Source organism: Sarcophilus harrisii, chromosome 4 (genome assembly GCF_902635505.1).
Source record: "Sarcophilus harrisii chromosome 4, mSarHar1.11, whole genome shotgun sequence".
NCBI lineage: Eukaryota > Metazoa > Chordata > Mammalia > Dasyuromorphia > Dasyuridae > Sarcophilus > Sarcophilus harrisii.
In genome coordinates, this window is record NC_045429.1 from 30,792,587 (window position 1) to 30,811,271 (window position 18,685).

Consider the following 18,685-nt stretch of genomic DNA (forward strand, 5'->3'; position numbering starts at 1 on the left):
TCAGAGCAGATGAGGAAGCGTCCAAGCCAGCCAAAGAAGGACAGGAAACCGGGCCCTGCTGCAGCACCAAGAACAAAGGCATCACTGGGAAAGGAGCGGGGGCTCCGGGCGGGCGGGGGTCGGGGTCCCCTGCTACAGCTCCCACGGCCCCTGGGCCAGATGGGGACGGCCGCTCCCAGGCTGCCCCCGAAGTTCCTGGGGCCCAGCCTCATGGCAGACGTGTCGCCCCAAGGACACCACAGGATCACGGGCCCCACCGCAAGCACTCCCAGCTAGGTCCGTCCCTCAGGCCCGAGCAGCCCCGCTCCCCTTGCAGCTGCCCCCCCCCCCGGTGGGCGCCACACGTGGGCTGCCACTCTGCCTCACTCACAGATGGCAGCCCAGCTGCCCCCACGCCCCCAGACCGAAGGGTGGAGGGAAGGTCAGGAGGGGCACAGAAGGCTCTGAGGGAAGGCTCATTAAGGGGGGGCAGGGGAGGCAGAGGGGAATAAAGCGATGGCGAGGGAAGGGCCAGGCTAGGACCCGAGGGTGACACTGCTTCTAGAATAAATCACACCTTATTTGTCAGCCCGACTGAAGGACCATCCGTCATCCTTTCTAAAGAGCAAATCGGCTGATTAGCCGGTCCCCAGGTCCTCCAACCCCCTGAGCCTCCTTTGCCCCCCCGCCCCCGAGGCCCGGGGCAGGGACCTCCTCCCTCTGCTACAAGGTGGCAGGGACTGCGGAGAATGCTCCGGACTCCCGGGGGAGAAGATGGGCTGCCAGTTTTCCTGATGATGGGCCAGGCCCTGACCCTGTGGAGACATTGCCCTTCACCGGGGCTGCTGGGCCAGGCAGCCTTCTCTGCAGGTCAGGGGGCCTCTGGGTCCCCAGGCAGGGCCTTGGAGGGGGCAGGGAGGAGCCATACAAGGTCTGGCGGCTCTGGGGTCCCAGGGCCTCACTAATCCTGCCCCCAGCCTCGGGAGGCCAGATCAGAGCTGCCTGAACTTTTCCCACCCGCGACCCCTTTTCCTCCTGGGAAATGTTTATGTGATCCTGGACTTAAGCTGAATAAAGCAGGCAGACAACTCAAGTATTTGCTGATGATCGATCACAACCTTCCAACCCTCATGCTCAGGTACAAAACCCTAAAGGGGGCTACAAACCACATCCTAAAAAGCTGGGCCTGCTGGCCTTCAGCAAGCGGCTGGGCTCCCTTGGCCTCAGTTTACCCATTTATACAAAGAAAGGCCTCTGGTCCCTGCAGCTCTCCCTCTGTGCCCCTAGGCTTCTGTTGGGCCAAAGCGAGGATGGGAGAGGGGCTCCTTCCAGTTCTACATCAGTCTCTTAGACTCTCCAGCCCCCAGCTCGCTCCTCTGGAAGGTGAGGAGAGGAGGGCAGAGCCCAGAGCCCTCTGGGGGCCACCCTTATCCTCTATCATCCCAGGAGCCACCTGCTAGGGGAGGCCTCAACCAGGAAGAGCAGGCCTACCCAGCGGAAGCCAAGCAGCTTTAGGGATGAGCGGCTGCGAGCCAGGACCCCCGGGGCTCTGTGGGACCCTGTGGGTACTTACTGGGGTCTTCCCAGCGGAGGAGGTGCAGCTTCCAGGCGGCATAGTACATGAAACCCAGCACCAGGCAGAGGCACAGGGTGAGCAGCAGGTTCCGGACGAGCACCACAAGGCCCATCTTCATTGGCTACATGACCTAGGAGAGAGCAGACGGTGGGTTAGGAGGGCCCCGGGCTCACCAGAGCGCTCTCCCCAGACTGCGGCAGCGTCCATGGCGGCAGCACTCCAGAGCGGAGCTAGGGCCAAGGCTGGACAAGGTCAGAGCAGCGCCTCAGGAGCCCCTCCCCCGAGGAGGGGGCCGGGAGCAGGAGAAAGCCCCTCACTCCATCCCAGTAACTCTCAGACCCCCCCCCCAGGGTGCTGGGAAAGCTGCCCTTGAGGAGCCAGCTGGTGGAGCAGTAAATCACCACAACCCTCCCATGTTCACCTGCAAACAACCACGAAGAGAAACCCAAAACAAATGCTGGAACAACAGAATCAGCAAAAAGACAGGGGGAAACCATCTTTTAGCTCAAGCTACTCAGAACGTTGCTAAGAAAGGTCCGCCTCCCTGAGGCAAAAGGAAGCTTCCCAGGAAGCCCGCGGAGAGCTGGTTGGAGATCTGGAGCAGGCGAACCCCAGCACCGGCACCCGGCAGGGCCTCAGCCCAGGGGGGTGGCAGACTCCCAGGAACCCCCCACGTGCTTCAGCATCCCCCAGACAGCCATTAGCTTCGTATAGTCCCACAGAAACCCAGAAACACCCACCGGCCTCAGCACACACCAGACTCCAGGGGAGCCAGCACCCCTCCCTTTTCCCTCTCAGACTCCCATAAGTCTCGGGACAACTTCAGTGCAGCACGAGGTAAAGAGCCAGGGCCTAGAACCCCCAGCACAAAAAGCCTGAGACAGGGCCCCTGCCACCCCAGAAGCAGAGCTCGAATTTAAAAGAAAATAAAAAGACCAAAAAAGATGAGGAAAAAAAAGCAATAAAAAAAGAATCTGACCATAAAACTTATTATGGTGAAGACTAAGACACAACTCAGAAGAGGACAATGTCAAAACATCTATGAGCAAAATCCCAAAGAAAAACAGGAAGTGGTCTCAAGTCCAGAAAGAACTGATGGAAGAGCTCAAAAAGGAGTTTACAAATCATCTAAGAGGTAGAAGAAAAATTGAGAAAAGAAATGAGAGTGATACAAGAGAATTATGAAAAAAAAAGTCAACAGCTTAGAAAAAGAAAACAACTGCTTAAAAAGAATTGGCCAAATGAAAAAATACAAAAATCCACTGAAAAAAAACAAATCCTTAAAAACCACAACTGGCCAAATGGAAAAGTACAAAAGCTAAGTAACAAAAACAATTCTTTAAAAGTCAGAATGAGGCAAATGTAAGCTTGTAAGTATAAGGCCGCTCTATGAGACATCAAGAACCAATCAAATTTTAAAAATATATATTTTTTTAAAAAATACAAGAAAATGTAAAATACCCCACTAAAAAAACAACTGACCTGGAAAAAGATCCAGGAGAGAGAATGTCAGAACCAATGGACTACCTGAAAGTCATAATCAAAAGGAGGACTTGAACAGCATCTTTCAAAAAATTATCAAAGAAAACTGCCCAGATATTTTGGGACCAGAAGACAAAACAGGCATTGAGAAAATCTATCGATCATCACAGAAAAAAGATCCCAAAATAAAAACTCCAAGAAACATTATGACCAAATTAAAGAACTATCAGGTCAAGGAAGAAATACTGCATGTATCCAGAAAGAAATAATTCAAATATGAGGCAGCCACAATCAGGATTACACAGGACTTAGCAGCTGCAACATTAAAAAACCGGAGGTCACTGAACATAATAACAGTCTAGAATACAAAGGAGCAAGGACTATAACCAAGAATCACCTACTTGGTGAAATTAAGCAAAATTCTTCAAGGAAAAAAAAGGGTCATTCGATGAAGAAGGATTTTATATTTTCATAAAGAGAAGAGCAGAATTGAACAAAAAGTTTGATCTCCAATATCAAGACCCAAGAGAGCCAAAAAAGGGTAAAGGGGGAAAGAAAACACACAGCATTCAATGAAGCTGAACTATGTACATCACCACATAGGAAGATGATACTTATAATTTCTATAAACTGTACAGCTAGAAGGAATATATAAAGACAGTGGATAGGGCATATGAATTTGAGGAAATGATATTAAAAATACAAATTAAAGCACTTCTGAGGTACCAACTTATGCCTATCAGATTGGCTAATATGAAAAAAAAAAAAAACAAAATGACAAATGTTGAACAGAATGTGAAAAAACTGGGATATTAATGCATTGTTGACGAATTGTGAAATGATCCAACGATTCCGGAGAACAACGTGGAACAGAACTCAAAGGGAAACAAAACTGTGCATACCCTTTGATCCAACAATACCACTACTAAGTCTGTATCCAAAGAGATCATAAAAAAGGAAAAAGGACATATGTGCGCAAAAATATTCACAGGAGCTTTTTGTAGAGGCAAAATATTGCCAATTGAGGGATGGCTGAATAAGTTGTGGTATATGATTATAATAATGAATTGATATACACATAATATATACTATAACATGAATATAATATTGAATAATGTTATGTAATATGAATATAATATATAGTATATTGTGCAATAAGAAATAATGAGCAGGCAGATTTCAGACAAAGCTGGAAAGTCTTTTTTTATTTTTTATAGTAACTTTTTATTGCCAGAACCCATGCCAGGGTAATTTTTTCACATTATCCCTTGCACTCACTTCTGTTCCGATTTTTCCCTCCCACCCTCCACTCCCTCCCCTAGATGGCAAGCAGTCATATATATGTTGAATATGTCCTAGTATATCCTAGATACAATGTATGTGTGCAGATCCAAACAGTTTTCTTGTTGCTCAGGGAGAATTGGATTCAGAAGATAAAAATAACCCAGGGAAGAAAAACAAAAAATGCAAACAGTTTACATTCATTTCCCAGTGTTTTTTTCCTTTGGGTGTAGCTGCTTCTGTCCATCATTGATCAACTGAAACTGAATTAGGTCTCTTTGTCAAAGAAATCCACTTCCACCAGAATACATCTTCATAAAGTATCGTTGTTGGCGTATATAATGATCTCCTGGTTCTGCTCATTTCACTTAGCATCAGTTCATGTAATTCTCTCCAAGCCTCTCTGTATTCATCCTGCTGGTCATTTCTTACAGAACAATAATATTCCATAACATTCATATACCACAATTTACCCAACCATTCTCCAATTGATGGGCAGCCACTCAGTTTCCCAAAGCTGGAAAGTCTTGTAGGAACTGATGCAAAGTAAAATTTGCAGAACTAGGAAATAATTATACAAAATATCAGCAACAGTATGTGATAATTAACTATAAAAGCTCGTCAGCAGCTCAGTGATCCAAGACAAACACGAAGGACTCACAAAGGAAAATGCTATCCACATCCAGATAAAGAACTCTAGATACAGATTGAAACAGACTTTTTTGACTTTATTCTTAATTGTTTTTTTTTTCTTTTGCTGTTTCTTCTTTCACTACTATGACTAATATGGAAATATGTTCTTCATGATAGTACATGTATAATCTATATCAAATTGCTGACTATTTTAAGAAGAGGAGGAGAGGGAGGAAAATCTGGAACTCAAAATCCTGTAAAAATTGTCTTGACGGGGGGGGGGGGGGGGGAAATAAACTACTATTTTTTAAAAGGGCTTTTGTGTCATCAGAAAACATCAGAGGTTACTCTCAACCTCGAGGATGGCAGCTGAGTATAGAGATAGTTGTGAAGTCAGAAACGCCAGGACTGAAAAACAGATTCAATCTGGGAGATGAGCGAGAGTGAAGTGTGAGAATGACTCCAAGGGCGGGAGCCTGGGGGACTGAGAGGATGACGGGACCCTACAAAGTCATGGGGAAGTCAGGAAGAGGGGGAGGGGGTATGGATACAGTTTTTGACATGCTGAGTTCAAAATGTCTATGAATCAGTCAGTTCAGATGTTCAAAAAACAGATACGAGACGGGAAGTCAGCATGTGAGGCGTTAGGGCTGGAGAAGTAGATCTGAGAAGCATCAGTTAAAAGATGATCGCAAACCCCTGGGAGCTGATTGGATCACCAAGTGAAACAGAACGGAGGGAGGGCAGGAGAAGATCCAGGACAGAGCCCTGGGGAGTGCCTGGAACGAGCTGGCAGGAGCTGAATGACGGTACAGCTAAGGAGACGGAGAAGGAGCAGTCAGACAGGGAGGAGGAAAGCCAAGAAAAGGCAGGGTCAAAAAAGCAAGGGGACCATCAACAGAAGGCAGCAAGTATGAGGACTGAAACAAGGCCATTAGACTTGCCACGGAAGGAATCACTGGATACCTATAAAGTAGTAGTAACAATAACAGCTGACATGACATAGTACTTCCTGGACACCAGGTACTTTGCTAAGCGCTCTATCTCATCTCACTTGATGCTCTCGACATCTACCTTGTGGGTGCTATTATGATTATGCCCATCTTACAGAGCTGACAACTGAAGCAGGGTGGAAATGACTTGCCCAGGCTCCCTTATCTAAGGCAGGATTTGAAGCCAGAATCTCCCGACTCCAGGTTGGGCATTCTAGCCCCAAGCCACCTTTCCCGTCTTGCTGGATGCCACCCATACTCTGGTCTGTCACCACCATGTGCTTCCCTGGCCGTGTTCCCACCTTGTATCTGTCCTGCGGCCAGCCCTGGCTTCCACGCCCCATACATTCCTTTTAAAGATCTCTGTGGCCGGAGGCGTCCCTGTGCATCCTTCTCAGTCTCCAGACAAATGCCCTTGTTCCTTCCTACTGAAAGTGCCCACCTTTGCGTCTCCAGGATTTCACTCCGGAGCACCTCCCATCCCCCCTGCACTGGCTTCCTCCTTAGGAATTCAGTCTGTGGGGTATGACCTGTCCTTCCTTGAACCCTCTGAAAGACGATCTTCTAAACTCTAGGATGGACGTCAGCCTCTTCCCAGCTTTTCTCTCCTTCTCAGTCCTAAGCTCTGGGAATTTCCTGGGTTTCCTCTGCAGAGTCCGGAGTCCTATCTAAGGAGAGATGTGGGCAAGGGGGCGGCTGGTGTTTTGATGTGCCCACCCACGCTGCCTCCTGCCTCTGTCAGGATGCCCACCCGCCGGTGGGCATAGCTGGAGGCGAGGGCTCCTTTTCCACAGGAGACTTCCCTGGTGATGGGGCAGAGGGCAGGGCTGGAAGCAGGACAGGTGGTCTGGGGCCCCGGCCATTCCCGGGCCAGTCTGCCTCTTGGTGGCACCTGCCAGGGCCGCCCCATCGCCACCACTCCTCTGTAGCCCAAAGAGCAGGTTCCACCCTCAGACAGCACCTTCCCCAACTTCATTTCCTGGGCCTGCTGCCCTCTCCCACCTCCCTCACCTGTGACAAGGAGTAGTGATAACAAAGAATGAGCGCACGCCTGCCTCCTGAGAATCCGGCTGTGGCGAGGAGGCTCCTCGGGAAGGACACATGAGGGCAGGGGAGCCCCCGTAGGGGCGCCTGGGCCTGCCGGGCAAGGCAGGGGTACGGGAGAGAGTATCATCAGAGTCCGGGGCAGGACAAAGGTCAGGGCAGCCGGCGCTGGCCCAGGAGACAGCAGACGACCTTGGCATTTTCAGTGACCGTCCAAGCGCCTGCTCCAGCCACTTTCAGACATTGGAACAAACTGTCCTCGTGTGCCCTTTCCATGGGGAGGGGGGGAGGGAAGGGAAGGTCCTCACATGCTTGGGGCAGACACTCCCTAACTCGCTGCTGGGTTCGGGGCCTGGCGGTTCCCCTCAGCCTGGGTTAGGCCAGAGCTGACTGGGTGTGGCTGTGCTCATGCTGCAGGTTCTGGAACCCAGGAGAGAGCTGGGTGAGTCAGGCGGCTGTCCCCCCAAAGCGAGCCCAGCAACCCCTCCCCCGGGGTGCTAAGGCTCCCGGACACCCCCGCCGGCTGAAGCAGCATGGAGGAAGAAGCGGGCCCAGGACAGCAGCCCGAAGCACCCTGGATGTTAGCAGGTGCGATCTGGAGGAGGACCCCGCAAAGGAAACGGAGGGAGGTGGAAGGAGAAATGAGGAGGTCCCCAGTCCAGGTGGCCCAGAAGCACCCCCCCCATGGATCATCCGGCGTGGCTGAGATGGGAGTCTTCTGATGAAACAGAGGGGGCCACCAGCCTTGCCCCATCTCACGCCCTGCAGATCCCTGGCACTGCCATCCTACCTCCTAAGGAGCTGCAGCCTTGTCTTCGGCCCCAGAGCGGGAGCCCTTGAGAACAGGGGCCGTCTTGCTTTTTCTCTGTGTACCCCACACTTGGGGCCTAATGAACCCTTCACCAATGCTTTTTCTTTCATTCATTCGCTGCCCTTGACGCCCCACATTTGAACCCCGACCACCTCCTCCACCTCTCAGGCTCCAGCAGTCCCACACCCGGTCCCTGGCTGCTGCTCGATGGCTCCCACTCCTTGGGTGACCCGTGCCCCCTCCCAACTGACCCCTCTCCACCGAGGCCTGGGAGACTGAGAACGTCATGACAAGGCTGGGTGACTCCTCACCTCACGGCGTTCTCTCCTCCTCCCCTTCTCCCATCAGTTGTCAAGTCCCGTTTTCCCGCCTTTGTAACTTCCCCCCCAGTGCCTCCTCCTCCCTTCAGCCACGCTGGGGCAGGTATCGCCTCCCCCTCAGACTGCAGCGATGGCCTGTGATCTTCCGGCCTTCCCAGCCTCCGAGGCACGAGTCTGCCCTGCCAGCCCTCGCCCCGAGAGGCTTCCCGGACACAGCACAAGCCCCCGCATTTCGCCATCAGCCTCCTTCCTAGTCTGGCTCCAGCCTCTCCGGCCAGCCACCAGACACAGCACCCTCCGCCTTTCTCTCCAGTCCAGCCAAGTGACCCCAGACTCGAGGTTCTCTCCACGTGACGTCCCATCTCCCATCCCACACTTTGCCATGCCCGGAAGCCTCCCCCACTTTTGGAATCCTTCTCTCCATTCCAGGCTCACCTCCCACAAGAGCCTTTGGTGATGCTCCCCAGGAGCTCCAGTTCACAGAAGGCTCCGTCTCCAAAAGCCTCCGCCTTCACTCTTAAGCCGCCTGCACCGAGTTTCTGGGCAGCCGGAGGCCCGTGGAGGGCAGGGTCTGCCGCTCATGCCCCTGGACACGCCCAGCACCCACCCCAGCTCCTCACCTGCAGCACGTATCTAGTGCTGGACATCAGCTGTGCAGGGAGCTGTGCAGGGCTGAGGGAGGGGGTCAATCTTCAAAGAAATCTGCCCCTCCCCCAAAAATGAAATAAAAAGAAATCGGCCCCAACAGAGGCGGCTCTGGGAGGGAGAGCTTGCCAGGCCTGACCATTCCTGGGCTAGCGGAGGAGAAGTTGCATCCCCCCCGCCCCCCCAATAAAGCTGGTCTTCTACAGATCTTAAGCCAGACTGCGTCTGCACCCGCTGAGGCTCCTGTTACCCACATATGGCCCAGATTCTGAGAGAACCTGGGGGGACACGAGCAAAGGCTCCCCCTCCGTGCTCACGAAGTGTCCTCCCTGCCCTGGTAGTCTCCATCCCAGGCAGGAGCAGACAGCAGGGAGGTTCCCACCTCCCCTCTTGGCTCGGGTCTCTCCTCTCACTCTCACTCCTCACCTCTGGCTCGTGGCTTCCTTCCGACTCCAGCCCAAACCCGCCTTCCGCAGGAGGCCTCGTCCGCCAGCCCCGGCTAAGGCCTTCTCCGGGATTACTGCCCATTGGCCAGTGACCCTGTGGTCATGTGGTCTCTACCGTGTTCTTTGTTCCTCCCATTAGCAGGTGAGCAACTTGAGGACAGGGGCCGGTTTCTGGCCCCGTGCCTGGTACACAGCAGGTGGTTAATAAGTGCATGTTTGCTATTTGTGCCCGATGAGCCCTGTGGGAAAGCGAGGAAGCCTCAAACTGGTCCATCTTTAAAGCTCAAAGAGCACCTGGGGGGATCTACACTGAGCCCGGGCCAGTGAATAATATTATCAGTGACTTGGGCAAAGGCATTAATGGCAGACAGCCAGCTGGGCAGGTCCGCCTCGCGTGCCCGGCTGGCACCTCCCCTCCTGGGAGCCACACCTGAGCTCCAAGGCTTCTTGGAAGTCCGGCCACAAGCCCCACCCCTCCTTCCCCGACAGCTGCACGGTCCCTGTTTGCCGGCGGCCGCCTTCGACCCCAGGAGCTGCCTCCCACTCTCGAGCCGGGCTCTGGAGCCCATTCCCTGCCCCCACCATCAGCTACCACCCCAACCTGTGGTGCCTCCGCTCAAACACCTTCTGTGGCTCCTCATTAGGACCTGAATAAAACAGGCCTTGTGTCTACACCTGAGAGCAGAGCACTTACAACCAGAAGGCCCCAAACCCGGCATTCTCTAGCTGCAAAACTCCTGACCTGCAGACTAAAGATGACCCTTGCACGGCTACAGGCTCTGAGGAGCTCACCACACGGCTGAGACCTCTTTTATTCTGGCATTCAGGGCCTCACAATCTCCAGCTTTGGCTCCTCCTTCTCCCTCCTCACCACTGGGCCTCCCCCGGAGGCTCTGTCCTCCACCTCAGGAAACACTGGAGCCCAAAAGGAGCTGTCTGTCCTCTGAACCCCTCAGGTCTCACTTATGGAATCAGAATCTGAGAAATGGACAGTCTCTGAGTCAGCCCCGTCCTGTTTCCGAGAAGGGAACGGAGGCTTGGGACCAAGATCACAGACCAAGGCAAAGGGATTTTGGAGGAACCAGGGGTGAGGGGGGGCCAAGGGGGGTGGACCCCTTTGGGGAGGACCCGTAAGGCGGGAAGGCCCAAGGGCCCAGAAGGAGACGGGGGCGGGGGGGACCCGTGGAAGGGAGGACCAGGGGGGGACCCCCCAACCACAGGGGGACCCCAACCGGGGGGCCTAGGGCCAAATGGTTTGGGCCATTAGGACCCGGGGCAAAGGTGGGGCCACCGGGGCAGAGGGAACCAGGGAAGGGAAGGGTAAAAGGACCAAGGCAAAGAGTGGAGAAATGGGGAAGGGGAGGATCACCCCAAGGAAGGATCACCTGGGGCAAGGGGGAAACCCAAGGCAGGGGTTTCCAAAAGGGGCCCCGGGAGGGCCTGGGCCCAAGGGAAACCAATGGGGGCAAGAGGGGGAACCCCAAGGGGTTATAGGAATAGGAACGAGGGAAGGACAGCTGAGGGAGGCCCGGGGTGAGGGAAGGGGTGGGGAAAGGGACACAGGGAGTAAGGCAGGGGAAAAGGGAGGACCTTGGGGGCAAGGGAACCCAAAGGGGGAAGGGAAGGGAATGACCGGGGCCGGGGAATTAATTTCCCCATGGCCCGGGGAAATGTGGGCAGAGGGGGATGGCCGAAACCCTGGGCAAGGGGGCCCAGGGCCCAAGGGGAACCACAGGGGCAAGGGGGAATCCTTAACATGGGGGAATTGGGGAAAAAGGGGGACCGGAAGGGGGGGGCCGGGGTGGACAACCCGGGTCCAGGGGGCCAGGGGGGAGGAACAAAGGACCGTGGCCTTGGGGGGGAAGGAGGGAAGGAAGGAGGGAAGGAGCGAAGGCCAGGGCAGGGGAACTGGCCGGGGCAGGGGGGGGCTGGGGGCAGTTTCTTTTGCCCTTAAAGGGGAAGGAAATAATTGGAGAAACAGGGCCCTTTTCCCCCTTGGGCCCAACTTTCCCCCTTTTCCTCCTCGGTTCTTCCTTCTCCTCCTCCCCCTTTCCGTCCTTTCCCTCCTCCCCCCCTTCTTCCCTCCTCCCCCCTTTGGGTTTGCCCAGGGCGAATTTTGGGCCGCTTTTATCCTGGGCTTTGCTCGACCCGTCCCGGGATTTGAATCCACGAGAAAGATTTGAATTTTGTTCTTCCTTTCCCAAGGTTTTCCCGGAGTCTTTGATCCGTTTCTTCCTTCCTTCCTTTCCTTCCGCCCGAATTTGGCCCTACCTTCGAAACTTTAGACGATTTCGAGTTCACCTTCCTGTCTTTTCCTTCCTTTCCATTCCCTGGTTTCCGCGGTTCCTTTGTCCCACTCTCCCTTCTCCCGTTTCTCCTAACTTCTCTTTTGGCGGCCTTGGCTTCCAACCGGCTTCCTTTTCCTCTTTTGTCCTATGGTTCGGTTCTTGTTGGTCCTTGGCCCACCGATTTGCTGGCGTTTTTCCCTTTTCCCTCCCTTTTCCCCGGCCCACCCCGGTGACCTCCTTGCCCGCCATCCCCGCAGCTGCCCGCGGCCCTGCAACACCCGGCCTTCAGAACTCAGGGCCCCGCCCCATCTCCACCCCCACAGAGGCCGGCCCAGCTGACCTCCGCCACGCCCATTCCCTCTGCACCTTTTGACCAGCTGTTTCCCTCCTCCCTGCCCTCCCCAACATCCGGGACCCACGAGGTACGGGGGTCTCCCCGGCAGAACGGCCGCTCCCTGAGGAGAGGGGCCCTTCCCCATTCATGTTTCCCAGCCCCCTCCAACGGGTTTTAGTGCTACCACCCTGGTCCGCTCCCCATCGTACTAATCCCGCTGAAGTTGCCCGCGGGAGTCAGGCGGCCCCAGCCTCGGCCCCAGGACCGGTGGGGCCAGGTATTTGGCGCCCAGTGTGCTAAGTGCTGACAGTGGGGCCATGTATTAGGGCCCTACCGTGTGCTGGGTGCCAGCCTTTACCCAGGGTCGGGGAAAGGGCCCGGGCTACAGGGAGAGTCCCCCTGGTCCCGGGGCAGCCGGGTGAGGAGGCCCGGGCCTTTTCCTAGTGTCACTGCCCTGATACCATCATAGCCCGACGCCGACCCACCCACAGGACTTAAATTCCTTTGGGCCTGGGCTGCGCCTTGCAGGGCATTTCCCAGGCTCCGTGGCAGGGGGCGCACCGGAGCCACATGGGGGTGGCATGGGGCAGCACGGGCACGGGGGCCGCACGGGCATGGGGCGGCAGGGAAACGGGCCGGGGTCCGGCCGGGGGGGGGGGCAACAGGACAGGGGTGGGGGGGAAAGGGCAGGGGGGGAAGGGAATGGGGCCGGGTGGAATGGGGAATGGAAGGAAAATGGAATGGGGGAAAAATGGGGGAAGGAATGGAATGGAAGGGGGGGGGGGGGAAGGGGAGGCTGGGGGGCCAACATGGTGGGAAGGAATGGAAAAGGGGGGAATGGGGAATGGGCAAGGGGTGGAAGGGTGGGGTGCAGGGCACTTTGCCAGGCTGGGCGGCACGGGGCAGCACGGGCACGGGGCCGGCTGCACCACTGGCGGGAAGCCCAGGACGGCTCTTGGGGCCCGAGGGGAGGTGGGGACCGGGGGGACCGGGGGGTGCTGTGCCCAGGCTGCCTACAGACTCTCCCCGGGGGTGCCCGGCCCCTTGGCTCAGCCTGGCACACCTGCCGGCTGGGGGGCACGGCTGGCACCCTCTGCGCCGGAGCCGCCTCCCTGGGCCCGATGCCAGCCCGGAGCCCGAGGGCGCTGCCCCCCTGGGGTGGCAGCGGGCGGGGGGAGGAGGGCGATTTCTGTGGCGGGGGCGGCTGCCCCTCGGGCCCGGGGCGCCCCCTGCCGGCCCACAGAGAGCGGGAAGGAGGCGGGGCAGAGACGGAGAGGGGAGGGTTTCCGCGCTGGGGGCGCGCGCACAGCTTGAGTCACCCTCTCGCCGCCTCGGGCGCTCACCTCCTCTCCCTCCCTCGGCCCGGGCAGCGCAGCCCCTCCGGAGTGGGGGCGCCCCAGGAGCCCGGACCCCTAGCTCCCCGCCCCCCATGACCTTTGCCCCGGGGAGGAGAGGGCGCCGCAGCGGGCCGCGGGGGGGGGGGGGGGGGGGGGGGGCGGGGCCGCACGTGGCCGGCCCAGGTCGGAGGGCCCCGGGAGGGCGCGCGGATGACCGCCGGCGGGCAGAGCCCTGGGGCCCCCCACTGAAGCCCCCCCCCCGTCCGGCGCGGACCCGGGGTCGCGGCCACGGCCGCCGCGCGCCCCGAGGTGCCCAGGCCCCCCCCGCCCCCTCCAGGGCCCCGGGGCCGCAACAGCTCGCGCGGTCACGGTCACGGGCGGGTCACGGTCGGGGCCGGGGGCGCGCGTCAGGACCGTTAGCTGCGGCGGCGCGCGGCGGGGGAGGAACGCGCTCTTACCGCGGGGCGGGACCGACGGCAGGGGGCTGGAGGGGCGCGGGGTCGGGCCCGGCCTCGGGCTCCGGCGCGGGGGACTCCGCGGGCGCCGCCATGGCGGGGACGCAGCCTCGGCCTCGCAGCGCCAGGGGCGGGGCCTGGGGCGAGGGCGGGGCCGGCCCGGCCAATGGTGAGCCGCGACCCCGGCCCGCGGGCAAGGGGGCGGACTCCACTGGCGCCGTAGCCAATCAGCACGAGGGGGCGGGGCGGGCCGAGCCGGGTGGACAGCCAATGGCGGAGGGAGGTCGTGGGAGGTGCAGACGCGGAGTGGGGGGGGGCCGAGGCTGCAGGAGGGAGGGGGGGGGGGGGGGGGGGGGGAGAGAGCTCAGCCCCGGCACCCGATCCCCGCAGCTCCAGTCTCCTCCCCCCACGCACCCTGCCTCGGTTTCCCGTTCCCCACTCCCCGTCAGCTCCTCTGAGCGAGCCCCCGCCCGCCCGGCGCGCTCGCGGCTTTCCCGGCCCTGCCCGCCTCGCCCGGTCCCCGCTGGGCCGGCCGGCTTGCTGCTCCCTCTGGCCCCTGGGCCTCAGTTTCCCCAGCCCCACAGGCCCCTGCCCCCCAGCAGCGCCAGGTGCCGGCTCTGCCCCACGCCCGCTCCGCCGGCCCCTCCCCCGTGGCCCAGACAGGCCTGTCCCCCTCAGCAGCTGCCCCCCCCCCCCCTCACCGGCCCCTCGGTTCTGAAGAGGAGCCCGCCCACTGGCGCTGCCCCCTCCCCCCACAGGACAGCCCCCAGGGAGGGGGGGCTCTCAGCAGGGGGAGGGGGGTCGGGGCCCGAGGGGCCCGTTATTTTACCGCTGCCGGCCAGCCGGGCCCCTGGAGCTCCGCCAGGATCACACACGGGGCCAGGAGCTGGGCTCGGGGCACTGCCTCTGCCCCTTCCTGCCCTGCTGGCTGCCCTCGGGACCAGAAGCTGCCTCTGCCCCTCCCCCTAGATCCCCTGCCGGGGGGAGGGGGGCCCAGAAGGCTGATGCTGCCCAGGAGCCCCAGAGACCCTCCTGCCCGCCCTGGCTCAGGCCGGGCCTCATCGCTCGGTCACCCCTTGGCTTAGAGCCAGAGAACATGAGGAAAGCGGGGAAAGGAAGCCGGCTGAGGTCACACACGCAGCCTCCCTCTCTGACCCCAGCTCCTCTCAGTCAGGCCCTTTTTGCAGAGACAAGAGAGGACACAGACCTAAGCGAAGGCCCTGCCCCCGGCGAGCTCCCCTTCTCCTGGAAGCACAGCGATGAGCAGGGACTGGCCTGTTCTCCACCCGAAAGCTCCTCCTTCCCCGCCGGCCCTCCCCTGGGTCCCTCCCCGCGTTTCCCCAAGTGGGGTTTCCTCTTTCCTGTCCTCCAAGGGCGGGTTTCCCAGCTTCCCTTTCCTGCCGGGCGGGGTGGCTCAGTTTTCTTCCTCCCGCCCCGGCGGTGGGGTTCTGTTCCCTCCTTTTTCCCTCCTGGGAGAGGAGGGTCTCCGGCCCCCCCTTTCCCTTCCTGGAGTGAGGGGTTCGGTTTCTCCTTCCTGGGGAGGAGGGGTTTTCCCCCGGCGGGGTCTTCCTTCCCTTCCCGGCGGGCGGGTCTCTTGCCCCTTTCCTGGTTCCCATGGCAGGGCCGTTCCCTTCCTGCCCTTCCTGTTTTCCGGGAGTGAGTGGTTCTTTCCCTCCCCCTCTGGGAGGAGTGGTTCCTGCTCTTTCCTGTTCCGGGGAGGGGTCTTTTCCTTTCCTGGCAGGAGGGCCTTTGTTTCTCCTTCCCCCCTTCCTTTTCCTTCCCCGGGGGTGGTCTTCGTTTCCTTCCTGTTCGGGAGGGTCCGTTTCTGGGGGGTTTCTTCATTCCCCCCTTGGTCTTCCTTTCCTTGAAACCTCCCTTTCCCCTTTCCCCTCCTTGAGTTCCCCCACCTTTCCCCAGGGCCCCCCCCCTGACACCCGGCATTTCTAAGCTGCGCTCGGCCAGCCCAGCCCCGAGTCAGGGCCCCGACCCCGGGAGAAGGGGGAGAGAGCCGGACGCGGGGGGCCCGTTTGGGGACGGTGGCCGGCCAGACCCAGGCCGGAGCCCCTGCCCCTCTTGGTCTCCTAGGATTCAACACTGCAAAGGTTTCCCGGGAGGAAAAATGGGGCCCGGGCTTCGGGGCTCCCCTGCTCAGCCCGGAGGCAGGGAGGGAAGTCCGGAAAGGGCCCCTTTCAGCAAAGGAAGCCTCCAGACTTTACCACATCCTCCCCCTCACAGCTTTTGCAGCTTCCGTCCCGCCCGGTGCGCTTTTTGGATCACCCGGCTGGCCTTCCTCTCCCCGGTCCGGTCACACCTGGCTCACCTGGGCGCTCTCCATCCTGGCTCCACAAACCCGCGCACCTTGGCTCCCCTCTGGACCTCCGGCCGCCCCATGGGTCCTCACTAGCCCCACCCCCGGCCCAATTTGCCCCAGGGACCAGAATTCCAGGCTGCTTCAGGTCCTTCCTAGAAGAAGAGGAGGATGTTCCAACCCTTCTTCCTCCCCGTTTCCCAGGGCAGGGGCTGTTATTCTGTAATTGCAGGTATCACGGGCCACACACACACATATGGGCCACGCTCACACGGGCCGGGACACTTATACCTGCACACACGGCGCCAGCCCGGGGACCCCAGGTCCCACAGCCAGTGTGCAGCTGCCCATCGGCACGCCGCCCCGGCCCTTCCTGGGAGGCGAGGGGCAAGAGGAAGAAGGGGAATTCGAGACCCCCCAAATAGAAGGGTGCTGTCTGGCCCTGGCCGGGCAGGAGCCCCCACAGCAGCCGGGCCTGACCTTTGGGGGGGTGGGCCGGGGGAGCAGGCACCCCCCCCCCAGCGCCTTACTCACCTCTCCCTTTCCAGTCCTGGCTCGGCAGGGATCCTCCCCCATCCTGCTCTGCGGGCCTTGATCCTGAGACTGGCAAGGGGAGGGGAGAGCCCCAAGGAGCCTGGGCAGCCCCTCCCCTTTGCAGGGGGAGGTGGGCACTGAAAGGTTGCATTGAAGCTCAGCCCTGGGCTGGGCGGGTCAGGTAACCGCGGCCCCTCCCAGCCCCCACACAAAGGGGGGTATTGAGGCAGGATCCCTGGCGGCACCACGCTCCCCTCCCCCCTCCTCCCTGCAGTTTTCTGTCTTGCAGGGGTCGGGCCAGAGACGGGCTTTAGTCCCCACCATCGCCAGGGCTTCCCAAAGGGGCCAAGAGACCCTGGGACCCCAGCCCGAGGCCATTCTCCTCCCCCGTGGGCCGCCAAGCTTCTGAGGCCTGGGACCCTTGCCAAGCAGCCGATGACCGGACAGAAAGGGCCCTCCCAGCTAGGGGTCCTGGAGGAGTAAACCCCCACACCCCCGGGGCTGCTTGGATGGGCTGTCAGCCCTGGCTCCCAGCCTCTCCCGCCCTTCCCCCACTTCTGGAACCTGACCTCGGGCCAGCTGCCCCCAGGACCAGCTACTTGTACTTTCTTGGAAACATCCCTGCAGAGCCTTCAGGAAACGGCCCCAAGGAGGGAGCCCTGAGGCGGGGGGAGAAGGACCCTGGGGTCCTTGCTCTGCAAAGAGCCCGCAGGCCTCTGAATTCGAATCCAGCTCCTCTCGGCATGGGAGTGTTTGGGGACCCCCGAGCCCTGCTGGGCCCCCAACAGCCCCCACTGAGGCCCTTTCGGGGGCAGCACCCTCCCCATCAGTTTGCTACGTCCTGGGTGGGGGGGGGAGGCGCAGTTCTTTTTTTATCTGTTCTCTCCATAATGGAAACCACTTCCTTTTCTACACAGACCCAGCTACAGGCCTTGCTCGGACCCCCATTCACCTCCTGCACAGAATAGCAGCTAATCCGGCCCAACAAACGTTTATTAAGCATCTGCTGTGTGTGCAGGGAACTAAAAAACAAAATGCAAATGGCACATGCCCTTCTCTTGGGAATTCCTGAATCTCTAAGCTGGAAGGGGGTAGAGAAGAAGCATTTATTAAGCACCTACTATGTGCCAGGTCTTCGTGCAGATTAAGTCTTCATAACTGTGAGGAAGGTGCTATTATTATCCCCATTTTACAGCTGAGGAAACTGAGGCAGGTCACAGAGATGGTGTCTGAGGCAAGGATTTGAACTCAGGTCTTGATCGAAAAGGGAAGATGATTGACAGTGGTTGTAGTGCAGGGTCTGAAATCAGGAAGACTCATTTCCTGAATTCAAATCCAACTTCAGACACTAGCTGTATTTTCTCATCTGTAAAATGAGCTGGAGAAGGAAGGACAAATCATCTCAGTATGTCAAGAAAACCTAGATGGGGACACAGTCAGACACAAAAATAGAGAGACGGGTAGGTAGCCTACTAATCTAGGACCCATTCTGGCAAGACAGATGGATGGAGAGATGAGTGGGTAGACAGACAGGCAGATAGATGATGGATGGATAGATAGATAGATAGATAGATAGATGGATGGATGGATGGATAGATGGATGGATAGATGATGGATAGATGAATGGATGGATGGATGGATGGATGGATAGATGATGGATAGATGGATGGATGGATAGATGGATGGATGGATAGATGGATGGATGGATAGATGATGGATTGATAGATAGATGGATAGATGGATAGATAGGTAGATGAATGGATGGATGGATAGGTAGATAGATAGATAGACAGACAGACAGATAGATGATGGATGGATGGTTAGACACAATTTTAAACAATGGAACAAAAACAATGACTTGGTGACCCCAGCCCCACTGCTCTATCTACTGCTGGCTAGGACTGCCAGGGGCATCAAGTTCAATCTGAGCTCTACCCAGAATCCTAACCCAGGATTCTCATGGAAGACTCCTCTCACCGAGCCTTTTCTTCACACTGACCATGCTCACTTCTTTTAATCAGTCCTACTGCAGGCTCAAGGTCCTTGGTTGCATCTCTGAACCCTCAATTCCCAAGCCACGCCCTTGGAGAACTGACCCTTCAGATGTGGAGGCCTGACAGGGGCTGAGTGCCATGGGATGATCCCCTCCTAATTCCAAGGCACTGTGCTTTTCTTTAAAACTACTGCCCTCCAATGCCCAAAGGGCTATAAAAATGACTC

The 18,685-nt window shown here is 58.1% G+C and overlaps 1 protein-coding gene across 6 annotated transcripts in view; it reads right to left on the bottom strand.

Moving 5' to 3' along the window:
* The window catches only part of ST3GAL3 (ST3 beta-galactoside alpha-2,3-sialyltransferase 3), a 123,325-nt gene extending 109,542 nt beyond the window's left edge, over nucleotides 1-13,783 (bottom strand). For 2 of the 6 annotated variants that reach the window (XM_031969265.1, XM_031969266.1), the window contains exons 1-2: nucleotides 13,627-13,782; nucleotides 1,553-1,685 (exon numbers count right to left, since the gene is read on the bottom strand). In XM_031969265.1, coding sequence (XP_031825125.1) covers nucleotides 1,553-1,673 — 121 coding nt within the window. In that variant the 5' untranslated portion in view covers nucleotides 1,674-1,685; nucleotides 13,627-13,782. Of the gene's footprint in view, nucleotides 1-1,552; nucleotides 1,686-13,626 lie in introns of all 6 variants that reach the window. The other 4 variants (XM_031969268.1, XM_031969267.1, XM_031969269.1 and 1 more) reach the window with 3 other exon arrangements.
* Nucleotides 13,784-18,685: the final 4,902 nt, after the last annotated feature.